Source organism: Myotis nattereri, assembly GCF_964212035.1.
Source record: "Myotis nattereri genome assembly, chromosome: 1".
NCBI classification, from domain to species: domain Eukaryota; kingdom Metazoa; phylum Chordata; class Mammalia; order Chiroptera; family Vespertilionidae; genus Myotis; species Myotis nattereri.
Window position 1 is genome coordinate 21,442,359 of NC_138075.1, and position 19,207 is coordinate 21,461,565.

At 42.4% G+C, this 19,207-nt stretch overlaps 2 protein-coding genes across 2 annotated transcripts in view; one reads left to right on the top strand and one right to left on the bottom strand.

Annotated features, from left to right (window-relative positions):
* SAMD15 (sterile alpha motif domain containing 15) lies at nucleotides 1-13,812 on the bottom strand. The gene is made up of 3 exons (XM_081083902.1): nucleotides 11,714-13,812; nucleotides 10,214-10,312; nucleotides 1-586 (listed from the first exon to the last, which is right to left on the bottom strand). Exons 1-3 carry the CDS (start codon nucleotides 13,568-13,570, stop codon nucleotides 374-376), a joined length of 2,169 nt encoding a protein of 722 aa, XP_080940028.1. The 5' UTR covers nucleotides 13,571-13,812; the 3' UTR covers nucleotides 1-373.
* The window catches only part of TMED8 (transmembrane p24 trafficking protein family member 8), a 27,522-nt gene continuing 22,007 nt past the window's right edge, over nucleotides 13,693-19,207 (top strand). The window contains exon 1 of the mRNA XM_081083907.1: nucleotides 13,693-14,038. Coding sequence (XP_080940033.1) covers nucleotides 13,921-14,038 — 118 coding nt within the window. The 5' untranslated portion in view covers nucleotides 13,693-13,920. The remainder of the gene's footprint in view (nucleotides 14,039-19,207) is intronic.

Here is a 19,207-nt window from a genome sequence, read left to right on the forward strand (position 1 = left end):
GAGAGTGAGGAAGGGGTGGGGGCGCAGAGAGGGACATCGATTTGTTTATACATTCATTGGTTGATTCTTGAATGAACCCTGACTGGGAAACAAACCGATAACCTTGGTGTATTGGGACTAAGTTCTGACCAACTGGCCTACCCGGCCAGGGCATTATCTTTATTCTAATGACAGTCTAAATTAAAACAAATACAGGAATGTGCTGCGAATTGGCGACAGATCTAGGAATAGTGCCAGGAGTTCTACTCTGATTCTTAATGAGGAGGAGAAAAAGAAAACCCAAAAAGACCACACTTCTTCCACCAAGTAATTTAGTTTGATCTTTCAAGCTAAGTGAAATGGCTTTTCTCTGTGGCTCAGTAAAATAGAATGCCTAATAATCGTCAGGGGCAGTTATTTTCGGCTCATAATCTTGTAATCCTGCTGTTTGCACAAATTCAGAATAGGTCAAGGAATCAGATGTTTCCCCAGTATGACCTTTTTGTTCTAAAAATAAGCCAATATTGTCCCTACGGGGAAGACGGATGGAGCGTTTAAATAATGGTTCTTCAAATCCCAGTAGTTCCCGCGTGTGCCGAGAAATTGCCTGAAATACAAGGATAATTTTTTAATGGGACTAACCTGAAAATACAACTAAATCAAAGCAGTTCTACTTACTGTCATAGGCCTTTTGAATGCTAACCTCTTAAGCTATTTCTATGGGAAATTTAAATAATGAAATAACACTTTGAAAGGCTTACTAGCCTGACCTTCTCAAACAAAGATCTTGAGAAACATAACATGATTTCTCTTTTTAAGAGTCCTATTTAAAGGTGTTTCTAGGCCCTTGCATGGCCACGGATGGGTTAATTTATTTTCTTTTGAGCAATCTGACCAATCATCTGAGCAAATAATATGTTCAGATTAGGAGCCCTGACTATCTCTGGGAAGTTTAATAAATAACTTGTCTATAGGGAGCTCAGTTAATCTACAGTTATAAGACTGTAAAATTCATGCCACAGACCACTCTAAACCTCATACAAAACTGCCCATTAGCCATATATTTCAGATAGGAAAGATAATTTTCTTCTCAAATCTTACTTGAATTGGTTTTGTTTACATTCTAGAGATGGTCTGTGGGTAAAAGAGTTGCCTTGCATTTCCAGTGGGACTACTAATTAAGGTCTGTGGCAAGGGGTTTCTAAGAGTTCAGATCCACATTACTACAGGTGGCTTTTAAGAATTCTCATTTATAACGGATGTTGCTACATTGAGCACCTTGCTTGGTCAGCACCTCACCCTGACTCTCCTTTTGAATGTCCCTTAGCAGAAGGAGTTATTTCACAAATTCATTGAGGTTTACAGAAATGTGCCTATTGTAGGCCAAGAGGGTCCAGTATTGTTTAATACTCTAATGTAGAAATGAAGTGTGTTGTAAAGCAATTAGTTACATGTGGAATCAAGAAATATAATCTGATCATTTCTCTAATTCAATGATTCTTAAAGTATATCTGAGGTGTACTGATGGACCATGAGGGCTACAAACTTATCTAAAACTGTGAGTTCTTTCTTTAATTTTTATTAATAACAAACAATAGACTTTATTTTTGCCTAAGAGTTAGAGCAATTTACTAGTAACTTGAGTTAGGAAGGATTATTAAAACTATGTATTCAGGAAGATTAATATTAGAGTTTTCCAAGGATTCTTAATTCCATATTCTAGGATGGTGGCCCATACTCGATGCTTGCAGAGCACCTACTTCACATGGTCTCAAGTAGGAATTTGTATCACCTACAGTTTTCAAGAAGATTCTAATTATTCCTATATCATCATTGTATTGTGTGTTGATCATGATTTTCAAAGGATGCTATTTTTGCTTTTATTTGTAAACTACTGATAGTTTTGCATCATCATTATCAATTTATTAGATACTGCTTAGTTACCTTATAGTAGCAGTGCTCACTTGCTTAATAGAAACCTATGATTTATTTTTTTTGTTGTTGTTAATCCTCACCTGAGGATATTTTCTCCACTGATTTTTTAGAGAGAATAGAAGGGTGGGGGAAGAGACAGAAAGAGAGAAACGACGATATATAAGAGACACATTGATTGGTTGCCCCTCGTACATGCCCCAACTAGGGCCAGGGATCGAGTCTTCAGCCCGTGGGCTGACACTCCAACCACTGAGCAAAACGGCTAGGCCCCTGTGAGTTATCTTAATTAAACCTAAAGACATGATTGTTGTGGTTCAAATATGAATCATCTATACTACCATTATTAGAAAACATGTATAATTTCTTAAAATCTGCTTGTTGATTCATATAACAATGTGGATTAATTAAATGCATTTTGCTAGAGGAAAGAAGCCAAAGTTAAAGGCTACGTACTATTTGATTCCATTTATGTGACATCCTAGAAAATTCAAAAAGTGATAAAAAACAGATTAGTGGTTGCCAGGGACAGGAGGGATGGGCTGTCTACAGAGGGTACATGGGAAATATTAGGGAGATAGAACTATTCTGGATACATGACTCTGTGTATTTGTCAAAACCCACAGAACTGTACACTATAAAAGGTGACTTTATGCAAGGTTTTTTTAAAGTACATTTTTATTGATTTCACACAGAGAGGAAGGGAGAGGGAGAGAGAGAGGGGGAAACATCAGTGATGAGAGAGAATCATGGACCAGCTGCCTCCTGCATGCTCCCTCCTGGGGATCGAGCCCGCAACCCAGGCATGTGCCCTTAACTGGCATCAAACCCGGGACCCTTCAGTCCACAGGCCAACGCTTTATCCACTGAGCCAAACTGGCTAGGGCTATGCAAGTTTTTAAGGAGCCAGGATGTTGTGGTAACCCTGATAGCATATATGAATCAAATGAATCTAACTGTACTACAACGTAAGACATAATGTCATTGAAGGAGGTAGGGAAGAAAGGAGATGACTTTGAAAAAACATTGCTTTGTCTAGGTAGTGTAAAGCTAAGGACAAAAACCACTGCACACAACACTGTGCTCTATCTGATAAATGTGTTTCTCATAGATACATATTTACAGATAAGGAGAGCCAACTTCTCACTGTCAGAGAAAGAAGTTATAAAAAGCAAAGGGGAATAGGGAATACAAAGGATGGGAAGGCTGGAATGAACCCTGTGGTGCCAGACTAGAGTCAGAGATATTAATCAGTATGAACTCATAGTGCCAAAAAGTACCAAAAAATGCAAATAAAAATAGGGGAGCATGCAAACAGGACACAGAGAGCCAATGATAGAGTCCCAAATGGGGGAGAAGGGACAATTAAGCATTGGAGAGAGTTCTTTTTTATTTAAATTTTTATTTATTGATTTTAGAGAGAGAGAGAGAAAGGGAGGGAGAGAGAGGAACATTGATTTGTTATTCCACTTGTTTATGCATTCATGGATTGCTTCTTGTATGTGCCCTGACTGGGATCAAAACCATAACCTTGGCGTATCAGGACAATGCTCTAACCAGCCAAGCTACCCGGGCAGGGCTTACAGAAGAGTTCCCTAAGAAGAGTTCCAATTAAACATGGAAGGGCTCTAGCTGGTTTGGCTCAGTGGATAGAGCGTTGGCCTGTGGCCATGGAAAGGTCCCGGGTTCGATTCTGGTCAGGGTTGCTGACTTGATCCCCAGTAGGGGGTATGCAGGAGGCAGCCGATCAATGATTCTCATCACTGATGTTTATATCTCTCTCCCTCTCCCTTTCTCTCTGAAATCAATAAAAGTATATTTTAAAAAAAAAAGGAAGGAATGAGGGAAATAGAAAATCATCATTAGAGAGACACCTTCTCTACTGCAGCTCTCGGAGCTGCCATCCCATGTCACCTCATGAACTCTCAGCACCGTGGGGAACACCATCGCCCTCACTCGAAAAATGAGGAGACATGATTCAGGTGACCCCAGATCACAACAAGTCTGCCTAACTAAAAAACTCACCCTGTTCCACTAGCTGGGAAAAGCACTGTGTCTCATCGTGGCTACACCTTAAAGTAGCTTTATGCCCAGGCCTGTGCTTCTTCATAGAAATACTCAGCTCTGGAACCAAGATGGCGGCATAGGTTAACGCCTGCTATGAACAACTACTTCAAAAGTGAAACCAGAAAACGGAAGGGACATCACCCAGAACCACAGGAACGCTGGCTGAGTGGAAGTCCTACAACTAGGAGGAAAGAGAAACGCATATGGACACTCAGAGGAGGCGCAGTGCTCAAGTCAAATTCTGAGGTGCGGAGTGCGCTGAGCGGGCTGGCGGCGGAGGGCGCGGTTGGCGTTTTCAATCGGGAGGGAGTCGCAGACTCTGAGCTCCAGATACGGGCGAGTCTTTAGGGACCCAGACTCAAACGGGAGAAGCGGGACTGTCTGGCTTCGGTCAGAGCGAGTGCAGCTTTCTCTCCAAGGTTTGCAGCGGGTGCTGGGACTCAGAGAGGCAGAGCCCCTGGGGACAGGACTGAGAGCCGCCATAACTGCTCTCTCTGGCCCACCCTATTGATCCTGTTCGACCCGCCCCGCCCAAGCCCTCCCTGCACAGAGGCATTGCCGGATAGCCTCAGGCAAAGGCTAGATTAGCACCTCCCTAGAGGACAGAAGTTCTCTCACTGCAGACACAGCTCATTCTCATAGCCACTTGGCCTGGAGGTCAAACCCTCCCTGGTATTAGCTACAGCAATCAAGGTTTAACTATAAGACTGCGCACAAAGACCACTAGGGGGTGCACCAAGGAAGCATAACAAAATGCGGAGACAAAGAAACAGGACAAAATTGACAATGGAAGATATAGAGTTCAGAACCACACTTTTAAGGTCTCTCAAGAACTGTTTAGAAGCCGCCGATAAACTTAATGAGATCTACAAGAAAACTAATGAGACCCTCGATCTTATATTGGGGAACCACCTAGAAATTAAGCATACACGGACTGAAATAACGAATATTATACAGACTCCCGACAGCAGGCCAGAGGAGCGCAAGAATCAAGTCAATGATTTGAAATGCGAGGAAGCAAAAAACACCCAACCGGAAAAGCAAAATGAAAAAAGAATCCAAAAATGCGAGGATAGTGTAAGGAGCCTCTGGGACAGCTTCAAGCGTACCAACATCAGAATTATAGGGGTTCCAGAAGATGAGAGAGAGCAAGATATTGAAAACCTATTTGAAGAAATAATGACAGAAAACTTCCCCCACCTGGTGAAAGAAATGGACTTACAGGTCCAAGAAGCGCGGAGAACCCCAAACAAAAGGAATCCAAAGAGGACCACACCAAGACACATCATCATTAAAATACCAAGAGCAAAAGATAAAGAGAGAATCTTAAAAACAGCAAGAGAAAGAAACTCAGTTACCTACAAGGGAATACCCATACGACTGTCAGCTGATTTCTCAACAGAAACTTTGCAGGCCAGAAGGGAATGGCAAGAAATATTCAAAGTGATGAATACCAAGAACCTACAACCAAGATTACTTTATCCAGCAAAGCTATCATTCAGAATTGAAGGCCAGATAAAGTGCTTCACAGATAAGGAAAAGCTAAAGGAGTTCATCACCACCAAACCAGGATTATATGAAATGCTGAAAGGTATCCTTTAAGAAGAGGAAGAGGAAGAAAAAGGTAAAGATACAAATTATGAACAACAAATATGCATCTATCAACAAGTGAATCTAAGAATCAAGTGAATAAATAATCTGATGAACAGAATGAACTGGTGATTATAATAGAATCAGGGACATAGAAAGGGGATGGACTGACTATTCTTGGGGGGGAAAGGGGTGTGGGAGATGTGGGAAGAGACTGGACAAAAATCGTGCACCTATGGATGAGGACAGTGGGTGGGGAGTGAGGGCGGAGGGTGGGGCAGGAACTGGGAGGAGGGGAGTTATGGGGGGGAAAAAAAGAGGAACAAATGTAATAATCTGAACAATAAAGATTTAATTAAAAGAAAAAAAAAAGAAAAAAAGAAAATCATCATTAGAACAACATAGTAATAACTGCTGCAGGCAAGATCCATTGATGAATGCTAAGATTAGTAAGTACAACTTGAAGGAGAAACAGGATATTGCCACAATCTCAAACTATCTCCTCCAATCTATTTATTACAGTGGTAGTTTCACTCTATGTCCATAAACTCTTTGATACTCTTCCCTTCAGGAGGTGAAGCTTATTTCTCTTCTCTTTGAGTGTGGGCTGGGTTTAGTAACTCACTTCTAATGAACAGAATATGAAAGGGAAACACAGTAACTTTACAGTGAAGAAACCTGGCAGATACCACCTGAACCAACTGATCAAGATAAACATCTCCAATGATGAGTTGTGTTGATGTTATGGGCTGCCTGAACTTAGGAGATGAGAAGGGCTCTTCACCTCTGTGATAGTCTTCCCCCCCAAAGCATGGGAAACATGGTTCAAACTAAAATGCCTGACTGCTACTCTTCAAAGTGTCACGATCATGTAAGACAACGATCGATCAAGAAGCTGCCACCTATTGGAGGAGACCAAGGAAGCATGACAGCTAAATGCAAGGTAGTATCCCTGATTGGACTGTGGAACAACAACAAAAGGGCATCAGTGGAAAAACTGCAGAAATCTTAATAAAGTCTGTAGTTTGTTTAATCATGCTGTACCGATGTTAGTTTTGACAGACCATGGTTACCTACTGCAAGAAGTTAATATTGAAGAGTATGCAGAAACTCTCTGCATTATCTTTGCAACTCTTTGGTAAAACTAAAACTATTTGAAAATTAAAAGTTAAGAAACTATTTTTGTCTAGGGATAATTTAGGACATGTGATGAATTTGTGCTATTTAAATAGTTTGCAACAAGGAAATTGCTGAAATCTTATAAAGCTTATACAGCTATACTTTGTAATATGAAATCATGCATACAAGGAATAAGCAATCCATCTACATCCTACAAATATTTATCGTAGAGTTCTTTTGTTCACTTGTTGGAGAGAATAGTTAAAAATATTTTGAGAATTATATTCTAAGAGAGAAAGCTGAAATAAGTCTGATGCTATCTTGTCTAGCTCATCCCTAGAATAGGATTGGCTTCCTTATCCCCATTACCAAGGCAATGCATTGCTACAAAAGGGAAAGACTGGACAATGGTTTCTAGAGCTCGTCTGGCCAGGTGAAGAGTTGGTGCTTCTTTCCTCCTGCACTCTTCACCAATCTCATTTACACATTTACCTTTTCTCTGTCATCCAAGTGTGTTGTAGGAAGGGCAAAGGGAAAGGTGAGTTATTTCTGCAGGTGAAGCATGAGTAATTGCCAAATTAAGGAAGTTGAAGAGAACAGAAACTGCCATTATGAACTGTAAGGCTTGTGAATGTGGTACATAGTTCAAATGTGGTCCCATTTCTCAGCAGCATGTTCAGAATTCTTTACTCTCAAGCAACCTGCTCTCCCCTCACTCCCCACCTCTCCCAAAGCCCACGAGTGGGGGAGAGAGCATGAAAAAGATAACTTCATTGCTTGGGCATTGTTATGGGATAAACTGTGGATGTACTTGGTACTATAATTACAACAGTGGGAATAAATATGCTTAGTATATCTATAAGGAAGGGAACTATGGCATAACTAAGTTCAGGTGTGATCTGTAAAAAGTTACCTGTGTCAGACTGTATAATTAGCTTTTCTATGTGGATCTAAGTGTCAAGCAAAGCTTATCCAACATATCTTTGAATGCCTTGATCTTTACGTTACTCTAGTGACGTTAAGGAGCAGCCACATTTGTCTGGTGATTTTGATAATAAATATTCCTAAGTTTGCTTATTCAAACTTCTTAGGATATTAGACCACTGGGGTCATCATTTACTCAAGGATTTCAGAAGATTTTAAAGACCTCTTCTTACAAGACCAGAAAAAACACAATTGGAATTTTCATCATTGCATGTTGATATTGTACTTTTGGAATCAAAATGTCAAGGCGGCAAGATGAATCAGCAGACTCTTAAATAAGCTTTCTATATATAGGAAACCCTAAGTGACCAGTCGACCAAACAACCGAAGACCATATGACCATTTGACCGGTTGCTATGACGCGCACTGACTATCAGGGGGCAGACACTCAACACAGGAGTTTCCCCCTGGTGGTCAGTGTGCTCCCACAGTGGGAGCGCAGCTCAGCTGACCAATGGGCGCCAGGCGCTGGGCTCATGGCTGGTGAGTACCACTGCAGCTGCGCAAGTAGCAGCGCTACTGAGCTGTGGTGGCAGCAGGCACAGCAGAGCTGGGATGAGTGGGAGTGGTGCAGTACCCACTGGGGCTTGGGCTCCTCCTCGGCTGCCTGCCATTTGTACTACTACATCCCTTGGGGGATGTCAGACTGGTTTCGGCCTACGGGGATAGGGCCGAAACTGGCAACCAAGGGGTCTGGATTATGAGAGGCCACAGGCCAGGCTGAGGGACTCCACCAGTGCACAAATCTGTACACTGGGCCTCTAGTTTTATGATAAAAAGGTAAAATTCTTGGTACTTAATGTTTCAGAAATTTGGATTACAAGTTACTATTTTGATAATTTTGTTCTTTACTTTTATTTAGAAAATTTAGTATACTAAAAACACAAGTGGGAATTAGAGCTCATAAATACAGTCACATCACCTTTGAACATAAAAAAAACCAGGATGTATCTGGTAGCACTTGTAGCTGTGTGAGGGCATGGTTGGAAATACCAATTTGTCATAAGTAGTCCTTTTCTACATCATGAACATGAGGTTCAGGTTATAAAATTGCTCCTTTCGATAGGCAATATAGGATTGTGGTTTAAGTAGAGTATGGTATGGGAAGTCACACAAAATAGATTTGAATCCTGGCTCTTAAATTTACTATCTAGATAATCTTGTGTAAGTTGCTTCACTCTTCGGGGCCTCACTTCTATAAAATGGGGATTAAGTAATATAATACATACATGGTACCCAACACACAGTAAGCACTTAGAGAGGATAATTATTCGTAGAGTTCAAGAGATTAAATGTTCAGTTAGAGCTATGTTTTTAATAATTTAAAGGGTTTCTTTATATCTTGTTGGAAAAGGGGTTAGGGTATTAACAAGTATTAATTTTCTTATTTTCTAAATCATGTGGCTGATGGAATTATATGGTTCTAAGGCCTGATCAAAAGTCACCTAGGGAACAGAGTCCAGGGTTTACCTTAGATGTAAAGAATCAAAATCTCTGGAGTGTGGAGCCTAGGAATCTTTTTATAAAAATCTCACTTGATTTCGAAGACTGTCTGAGTTTGAGAATTACCGAGGCAGAACCATTTACAGGCAATAGTGTACTGAATGAAACCACGGGCATGTTGGGGAATATTAAAGGAAAGGGTATAAATGATATTATATGTGTGAGGCTTTGTAAACTATCAAGCACTAAAAATGAAGGGTACTGTTATGCAAAGAAGCATGATCATGGACTGTTGGTGCTAGAAAGATCTTAGGAAATTGAGGTCCAGGGAGGTGAATGTAAGTTGTTTTTCAAGTTAGGTAGCAAAGGAGGCAAAACACATTTGGTGTTACGAAAGTGCCAAATGGATGTCAGAGACATAAAATGTATAGCTTGGGAGGAGAGGTTACTGTGACCTGGGAAGGTCAGGAAAGACTTCTTAGGGAAATGGAAATTGAGCTGGGTCCTAAGGATGATTAAGATTCATATTAGTCTAACAGGGGAAGAGGGAACCAAGCAAGCTGCAGAGGGAAGAATGCAAAGGCCAGGTTTGTGAGGGTGTGAGTTAGACCTGTGAGGCTGGAGCAGAAGATTCATGTGGAAGAGTGGTAGGGAGAGAATGGCGGTTGGAGAAAACTTGTGGAGGACCTCGAATCCTAAACTAAGGAGTTGAAACTATATTGTAGGCAGAGGGGATCCAAAGAAGGTTTCTGAGTAGTATATAAATGGTTGGAAGGCGAGAGTTTAAAAGTTGTGCCTTTGAGTCCAAAGGGCCTACAGACAGAGGCTAAAAGCAAGAATATTCTAGTCATAAGGCAATAAAGATCTTAACAAGTGGGAATAGAGAAAAACAGATGCTATAGGAGGAACTGACGTTCATGGGAACTTTGTGGTGATCAAAGGAGAGAGAAGAAGAAACCACGGTGAGCCTGGGGGACTGGGAGTATAATACTACTACTGACAGAAATAGGAGGCCAGGGGAGAAGAAAAGGAGGTTGGTTAGAAGATAGACAGTAGCATTGTCACAGTGCTCTATGGGGAAACTTGATACACCACTCACCTTCATGTCTTCAAAATCTGTTATCCCTATCTGAGGGAGGTTTGAGCAGTTTACATGAATGAGTTTTCGGCCACTGATGAAGTTTGTGATAAAACACTCCTGTCAGTACAATGAGAACATCACTCAAAAGATGTACAACAAATGGAAAGAATGAAGGAAGGGAAGAAGAGAGGGAGGGAGGAAGAGAAAAGGGGGGAAGGTAGGAGGAGATAGAGAGAGAGAGATGGAGGAGGGAGGGAGGAAGGTAGGGAGGAAAGGAGGAGAGAAGGAAGGTAAGGAATAAATCATGTTTGTCTCCCATTATACACTGAGAAATTTTTTTTTAAATACATATTTTAAATACATATTTTATTGATTTTTTACAGAGAGGAAGGGAGAGAGATAGAGAGTTAGAAACATCGATGAGATAGAAACATCAATCAGCTGCCTCCTGCACATCTCCCACTGGGGATGTGCCCGCAACCCAGGTACATGCCCTTGACCGGAATTGAACCTGGGACCTTTCAGTCCGCAGGCCGACGCTCTATCCACTGAGCCAAACCGGTTTCGGCAACTGAGAAAATTTTAAGTGTAAATTTACCCTACCAGACTGCTGTACCAATTTTTCAGTAATTTCTGAATCTGCTGCTATACCACTGTACCTAATTTTCGGTACTTTGCCTAGACCTATTTTCTACAGTGTCTCCAAGTTCCATCTTATTCTAACCACTTGTTTGCATGTAACTAACATTTTTCTATAGCATGTTGATTTTTTCTCTTTAATGCTCAGGAGCCCAGGTATAGGGGACAGTTAGGTTCAGGGCCTCAGGTCTGGTATGGTTTAGTAATAATCCTAATAATCCCACATATTTTCCATCTAAATTTTTGATAAAATTTCATACTCCTTAATTTTTTTTGGCATGATACAACCAGTAGTTCTTTCATGCCTCAATTACATTAAGTACAGGGTTACAAAAGATTCTAGATCTTGTATTGTTTTATTGTAGCCTAAGAACATAGTTGGCATCAATGAAATGAGGATTCACTCTATCTTTTAGATAAAACTAATTTTGATTAATTGGCTATTTAAATTAGTACTGCTAGGTGCTCATGATATATATAACATATTTGGGATACTTAAGATCAATAATACAAGTTCAAGTTAGGGAGCTAAAATAACTTCACAAAGAACCAAAACGTCTACCTTGAGTTAAGTCTATTAAAAAATACAATTTTTCTATCAAAAGAGGCCTATATAAATTTCTTAGTCTTTATTCAAGGATTGCAGAGAAATAAAGTAACTGTAATGAATAGAAAAAAACATACAAATGTGACTCTCCCTTCCTGTCCCAAAATATACATCAGTGGAAAGGCCAAAATTAAAATTCAAGTTATCGCTACCATAGTCCAGGACATTTCTATAATCCTTCTAGTAAGGCAGAGGCAAGAACTCAGGTAAGGTAGAGGAATGAGAGGTAGACAGATGAGAGTATGATTTCAAAAAATGTTATTTTTGTATACCTTGTATTGAGGGAAGCCTAATTCACTAATCCACTCTGCAACTTTTTCTGGGCTCCAGTTAAGATACTCAAATTGTAGCTCAGTCCTTTCATTTTGCTGGGTTTCTTTTTCATCCTCCAACATTTGGAACAAATCTAAAACTTCTTCACTCAAGGACTCACTTAAATCCCTCTGAGAGTCTGAGGAATATAAGTCCTTACTGGTAAGCTCATACTCTATTAGGTGTTCTTTTGAAAAATCATCATCGATATTTACTGACTCTACTTCTCTTACTGTGAAAGAGCTTATGTCTTTAATAAGTTTTTTAGTTCCTTTTACTAACGACTTTAGATATTCAGACTCCTCCAGATCATCTTCATCTACAAAATGCTTAAAACTGGTTGGTTTTGGCCTATCTTCCTTGGTAAATTTATCATGTGTCTCTCGTCCAAATAGTGGTTTGGCTTTATCTGGTAACTCTAAATCTTTATCCTTAGTTGGCTCTCTTTGTGTCTTCTTTTGAAGCTTTGATTTGGTGTTCTGTAGTGGCAACTGAGGAGTTGATTTACTTGGGGTTTCTGGTTCTTTCTTTAGAAACCATGGTGTAGTCTGTTCTGGAGGCTCTAGACCTTTCTTTTCAGTTGACTCACTCAGTACATCCTTTGATTTGGACTTCGGTGGTGGTGCTAGTCCTATCTCAATTGATTTTCTTTGCTTATTTTTTATAACTGTTGGTTCAGTATCTTCTGGTGGTTCAAGAACTTTCTCCACAGTTGACTTCCTTTGTGTCTCCTCTTGAATTTCTGGTTTGGTCTTTTCTGTTGACTCCAGACCTGTTTTTTCAATTAGTGTTCTTGATTTTTCCTCAGGAAACTCTGATTTTATCTCTTCTAGTGGCTCTGGAACCTTCCCCTCAGTTAACTTCCTTTGTGTCTCAGTGGCCTCAATTGGTTTCTGGTCTGGAAACTCTGGTTTAGTCTGCTCAGTCCCTTTTTCCTCAGGTGGTTTTCTTCCTGTGTCCTCTGCAACCTCTGGCTTAGTCTCTTCTGGAGGCTCTAGACCTGCCTCCTTAGTAGACTTTATTGGTTTCTCTTCTGTAAACTCCAGTTTGGTCAGTTCAGATGGTTCTGTGCTTTTCTCCTCAGATAACTTTCTTTGTGTCTCTTCTGGAAATTCTGGAGTGGTCATCTCTGGTGACTGTAGATCTCTATCTTCAATTACTTTTCTTGGTTTCTCACTTGGAAATTCAGGTTTGATCTGTTCTGAAGGTTCTTCATTTTGCTCTCTAAGCAATTGCTCTGGAACCCCTAGTTTGGTCTCCTCTAGTAACTCTACTCTTGTCTCATTGATTATGGCTTGGGGAACCTCAGACTCTGTTTCCTTTGGGAGCTCTAGATTTGTTTCCTGAGCTGACTCTATGAACACACCTTCTGTAACATCTGGTTTGGTCTCCTCTGCTGACTTTAGATCTGGCTGCTCCTGTTTTTCATCCATAGGGACCTCCAAATCCTTGAAAAGCTCTCTTCTCATCTCTCTGGATGTCTCCAACATTACCTCTTGGGAGATCCCTATCTCAGTCCCATTAGAAAGACCTATCTCTGACTCCTTGAGAATCTCTTCCTCTGATATCTTGGTTGATTTTGGGTGTGGGTGTATAGTCTTGGCACTTTCTGGCGTCCGGTCTTTCAACTTCTCTTCCTCCGTCTCTGGCTGTGGTTCTTGGTGGATCTCTTCAAGTAGCTTCGGGGCTGTCTTTGCTGTGATGTCTGGTTCAGCATCTTCATCTATTTTAGGAGGCCTAGGTTGTTTTGGTCTCTCAAACTCCAGGTCTTCATTTTCATCGGGGCCAGAATCATAATCTTCTGGGACTTCAGCCATGGCGCAGATTAGCCAATGCGCCCAGGCCTCCTAGCAACCCCAACTTCCGATAACGTCTCTATGGATACTATGACTTCCGGCCGGGTCTTCCCGGGTCTTCCCCAGGTTCTGTTTGTTCTCACAGTCCGGGACTTTAAAAACCTGCCATCAAAAGCACGCCGTAATCCTCCCCACGTCCGCGTTGCCGGCCCCCTCTGGCCAGAGCTCCCGCGACCGCTCGGGGCGGGCGCGCTGCCCCTTCCGGCCTCGGGCTCCGCTCGGCTCTTCCCGGCGCGTCGCGGCCGCGGGCGCTCTGCCTTCGGCTCTTTCCGGAGCCACTCGGGCGGCGGAGGCACTGGCGGCGGCTGCAGATGTCGGACTCCCGAGCGGCTGAGGGGCCGGGCTTCTGGGGCGCCGCAGCGGGTCGAGAGCCGGCAGGCGGCATCGGGGACGTCCCGGGAGTGGAGGGGAGCCAGGCGGCCGCCTCAGGTACGCAAGGCCCGGGAGCCGGCGGGTGGGCGCCGCCCGGCCTCAGGGCCCGCACCTCGGCTCCGGGCTCGGCCGCGCTCTGCCCCCCTGGGCAGCCCCTTCGCGCGCGGAGCCCCAGCCTTGGCTTCTGTTGGCGCCACGCTTTTGGGGGCCGCGACCGCCGACCCCGCCACCCTCTCCCCGGCGGTGGTCTGCGCTCGAGGTTATTTTCTACTCCTGTTTCGAAATGTCTTGGTTCCTGCCCCGCTTCCTTTCTCCGATCAGCCCGGATGGTGCTGACAGGGCTGCTCCGTCCGGCATCTCTTCAGCTTCTGCACACCCGCCGCCGAGCGCTCCTTGGCCGCGGACCCCAGCCCCCCTGGCCTCGCTGTCCCCAGGCCTGGCTCCCCACCCGGTCCCACCGCTGTACCCCGCCTTTCCACGCGCCTCTCTGCCCCCACCCGGGTAGGCAGCCTCGTCTTCCGTGCAGAATCCCGCTTGGCTCTGGCCTCCCTGCCCGAGGGCCCCCGCCTCGCCTCCATCCTCTCCATCGCTAGTGGGCAAGATGAAAGGAGAATTGGAATAGGTTAGCTCGGGGAGGGGGGGTGGGGTGGGCGTCGGGGGTCTTTGGAATGGACATAGGGACCAGGAAATAGGGGCTGAAATAGGAACTTGGGCGACCTCCCTCATGCTCCAGGACCCTCACCATCTTGTTCGGGGGACCTGTCTCGATTTCTAACCATACAAGTTCCTCCGTGTGAATTATTAGGGAGTCCAAAGGCAAAACGGCCCATCTATGCCCAGCCTAACCGGTTTGGCTCAGTGGATAGAGCGTCGGCCTGCGGACTGAGAGGTCCCAGGTTTGATTCCGGTCAAGGACATGGACCTTGGTTGCGGGCACATCCCCAGTGGGGGGTGTGCAGAAGGCAGCTGATTGATGTTTCTGACTCTCTCTCTCCCCCTTCCTCTCTGTAAAAAAAAAATCAATAAAATATATTTTTAAAAACAAAACAAAAAAAACCCAAAAAGAAGCAACGGTCCATCTATCACATTTTTACCCGTCCGGCCTGTGTGATCACCACACAGGTCACAACTGAAAGGATGCGCTTTTGAAATGCAGAAGGATAGGGAGAGAGAACTGGTCTCGCCAAGTAGCAAGTAGAAATGAACTTCCCAGGTCTGAAATGAAAATAGACACCTTCGTATAGCGGGAGCGGTGGTGCCACGGTGCCTGGGCTGGAATCGGACTTTCCCAGTTACAAATGAAGTGACCTTGAGTAAGTCACTTCTCTCTGTCTCAGGTTCCTCCTCTGCCAGCGGGGGTCCCTGCCTCATAAGATTGCTGAGTTACATGAGCTACTCTGCACAAGGCACTTGCTGCCTCGCCCAGCGCACAGCATGTGTGTTGTCCATTATTATGAGACTACGATCTGGTTTTGCTCATCTAAACTCCGCGGGCTGGCAGCAGTGTTCCTGTCTGCGTGTGTCCCAGCATGGTGACTTTTCCTGTCTTTCACTTCTGTCCCCAGTAGCTCCCATCTCCTAAAGCTGCTTGGGTCAAACACACACATATCTTTGAGTCACCTAGCTTTCCCCCACGACTTGATGTTCTGTCCTCTTGCTTTTAAACAGGTAACAGTTTTTGTTTTGTTTTTCCTTCTTACGAACGCCATGCCTTCTAGTAAATTCAAAACTGACGGCATGTATTTAACTTGATAGCAGTAGAAATGTGAAGCACCATTTCTGAAAGATTAAGCAAAGAAACACCCAGAAAGTCTCATAAACATCTGTCCCTTGCATGTGTCAACATTTATAAAATAAGGATTTTTTTTTTTTTTTACTTCCCCTTGACATTCATGTGTGGTTATGGCAAACACACCCAAGCATTTAAAATAGAAAGGGCTTGGCTGCCAGAGTGTCTCAGTAGGTTGAGCATTGTCCTGTGCACCGAAGGGTTCAATTCCTGGTCAGGCCACATATTTAGATTGTGGTTGGATCCCTGGTTGGGGCATGTGTGAAGGGCAGGTGAGAATTAAAATAATAAAATAAAATAAAATAATAAAATTAAATGAAGTAGAAAGGTCTTAAGTATAGTTCAAGGCCCTGGCCAGGTAGCTCAGTTGGTTAGAGTGTCCTGATTCACCAAGGTTCGATCTCCCATCAGGGCACATACAAGAAGCAACTAATTCATTCTCTCTCTTCCTCTCTCTCTCTCTCTCCCTCTCTCCCTCCCTCCCTCCCTCCCTCCTGTCTCCTTTCCTCTCTCTCTAAAAAAAAAAAAAAAAGGAATTGTTCAAGATATATTGGAGGATAATGGGTTTGTTTTTGAACCCCGCTATATCCCCAATTGATTCCTGCATTCACTTTTTCCTCCCAGGACACTGACAGAAATACTTAGGGTTACTTTCTCCCTCTTGCCCTTAAAAAGGGTGAGTGTTGATTTCTTTTTATTTCATGTAGGAACTTGTTAATGTATCCCAGAGCAGCATTTTCTCCTTAGGGTATGATTTGTTGCTAATAAAATAGCTAATAAAATAATAGTAATGATAGCTTATATTGCTTGCTTTGTGCCAGAATGTGGAAAAAGATTTACTTGTATTATCTGACTTCCTGTCAGCAATCATTTTCTCTGAGAGATGAATTTATTGCCCAAGTTACCCGTGGAGTTTTTACTGACCATTTGAAATTGCCACCTTGTTATGATGAAATTTACAATAGCATATTATAATTTTTATCGGCCAAAAATCAAGTATTAGTACTCCAGGGTAGGTATGGTGTTTGCTCTCAAGGTGGTTTTATTTTGGTAAGATGAGAATACCTACCTACAGGAACAAAAACAAAAAAATTCAAAACATATAAGTGGATGTCTTTTATTACAGTTCTTGATGTACTTACCCCGCTTCCCCACCCCCAAAGAAACCTGTTTGAGGGACAGACTCTATCTTGTGTATCTCCTAGAGCCCTTAATGTTGTGTCGTAGAGGTTCTGAAAATATTTGCTGGATTGTGAGACAAAATCTCAATACAGATTTGGAGGAGCATCAAGTGATTAGGAGGAATTAGGGTTGAGATATACAGGAACGTTCTTTGGGTGAAAGCAGTGGTTCTCAATCAGGAGTGATTTTGCCTCCCCCAGGGACTTTTTAGTTGTCACAATTCTGGGCTGGGAGGAGGAGAAGGGCTGTTGCTCACATCTAGTGGGGTAGAGGCCAGAGATGCTGGCAAACATCTTGTGATGCACAGGTCCGCCCCAAAGCACAGTTATCTGGCCCCAAATATCGGTAGTGCTACTACTGAGAAACCTTGAATTAGAGTTAAGCTGGGTTTGCAAAGCATTATGGAAATTATGCATTTGGCTTGGCTCAGAGTTGCATAGACTTGGGGTAACTCAATAAACTGCTTCAAATTAGGAATTTGATTGGATCCTTCTACCACCTTCCTTTGGAAAATGATCCATGAGTAAGCAATAGAGACCTAAGAAAGAATGAAATTGAAGGAGGTTTCTGTCATCCTTTCTTAGAAGGAAAACAGCAATAAGAAATGAGATTGGGCCCTGGCTTATTTGGCTCAGTGGTTAGAATGTAGGCCCATGGACCAAAGGGTCTTGGGTTGCATTCTTGGTCAAGGGCACATACCTGGGGTGCAGGTTCGATCCTCGGCCCTGGTCTAGGTGCACGTGGGAGGCAATTGATGGATGTGTTTCTCTGAAATTGATCTCTCTCCCCCCCCACCCCCCCACCCTCCCTTCCACTCTCTCTAAAAAAATCAATGGAAAAAATATCCTTGGATGAGGATTAACAACAACAAAAAAGAGGTTAGACATTGCAATTTTTATTGAATTAAGGGTGTTGATTTTCCATGTACATTCCTTCAAAAGCAGGATTTGTAATCAGGATAATAACTTGTTTTTAAAAAATATTCTCTGCAGAGAATACCTTTTGAAGGTCTTTGTGTTTGTTAGCTGAGGTTTTTGTGATAAAGAAGGAAAAGTGTTTTCATGTTCTTCTAATCTAACACTATGATCTCTCCAGTGGTCATAGTGTTCTTATTGTTTATGAACTGTAATTGTCTTTTAAGAGTCTTTTATTTGGGGCACCTGGGTCCTTCAGTCCCCAAGAGGAGAAAGATATCACTCTTTATGAGTAAAACTCTCTGAGGCATACATACTGTATCACTTAGAGCAGGCTTTTTTTTTTACCATTAGAGAGCTTTGGGAAAAATAAAGAGCAAAGTCTGTTATGACCCTAGAATCAACAGTAGACTTGGTTTGGTGTATATGACCTGAGAGCTATCAGTGCATTTAGACATTAAGGACTAGAAACAGGTCAAGTAAACTTGTTCATGGTTCAGTGCAGTAAGTCTTTCTGCATTGATGAAAGTGTTGCATTTGTGTGGCTATTTCAATTTAAATTTTAAATTTAAAAATTGGTAGGTACCATATTGGATGGAACAAAAGAACAGAAGTCTATGCCAAAGAGTCCTCTGTTACAGTTTTATGTCAAAATGCCCTATAAATTTGTTTGCCTGTGGGTTATTTTTTTTTTCTTACAGCGGTTGAGTTTTTATGGTATTGAGATAGCCAATTTGTCCTGTCATAATTTAATCCATAATATACAACCTAAGATATATAATCCAACAGTCAGGAGCATGTCCCACACATAAGGACTGAGGAGAAATTGGATTACATGGTCTCTGGATTTGGTTGGAATATAAATTTAGTCAATTTCTTTTTGTTTGAACCTCTCAAGTCTGTAACCACATAACCTGCTTTTGGTTGCTCTGCTCTTAAATGTAAAGGCCAAGACTATACTTTCAGGGATCATTTCTATAGTTCGTTAAATGTAAAGCCCAGGCTAATTATCTCTTTGCAGCCTGTTTAGTGAAAGAGAAGTCCTAGGAGACCTGTTCTAAAGAACTCTGACCTGATATTCAAATACTTTAGAAAACCTACTTTTTGGTTCTCTTTGCAGAGGAAGTATAAGTGCAAAGTAAATTTAAATCTGTAGCATGACCAGAATGCCTGAAACCATACTCTGGTAACATGGAAAGAAAACTCATATTTTAAAAAATAGTAAAGAAATCATTTTGAGGAAGAGTCGTTTTTCCCCTTTCTCCTGTGGCCGTTAGTTATAAATTGAGTTATTCTTGAGCTTCCATTTGTCCTTGGTTCACTGTTTTTAAGACCTTGGCC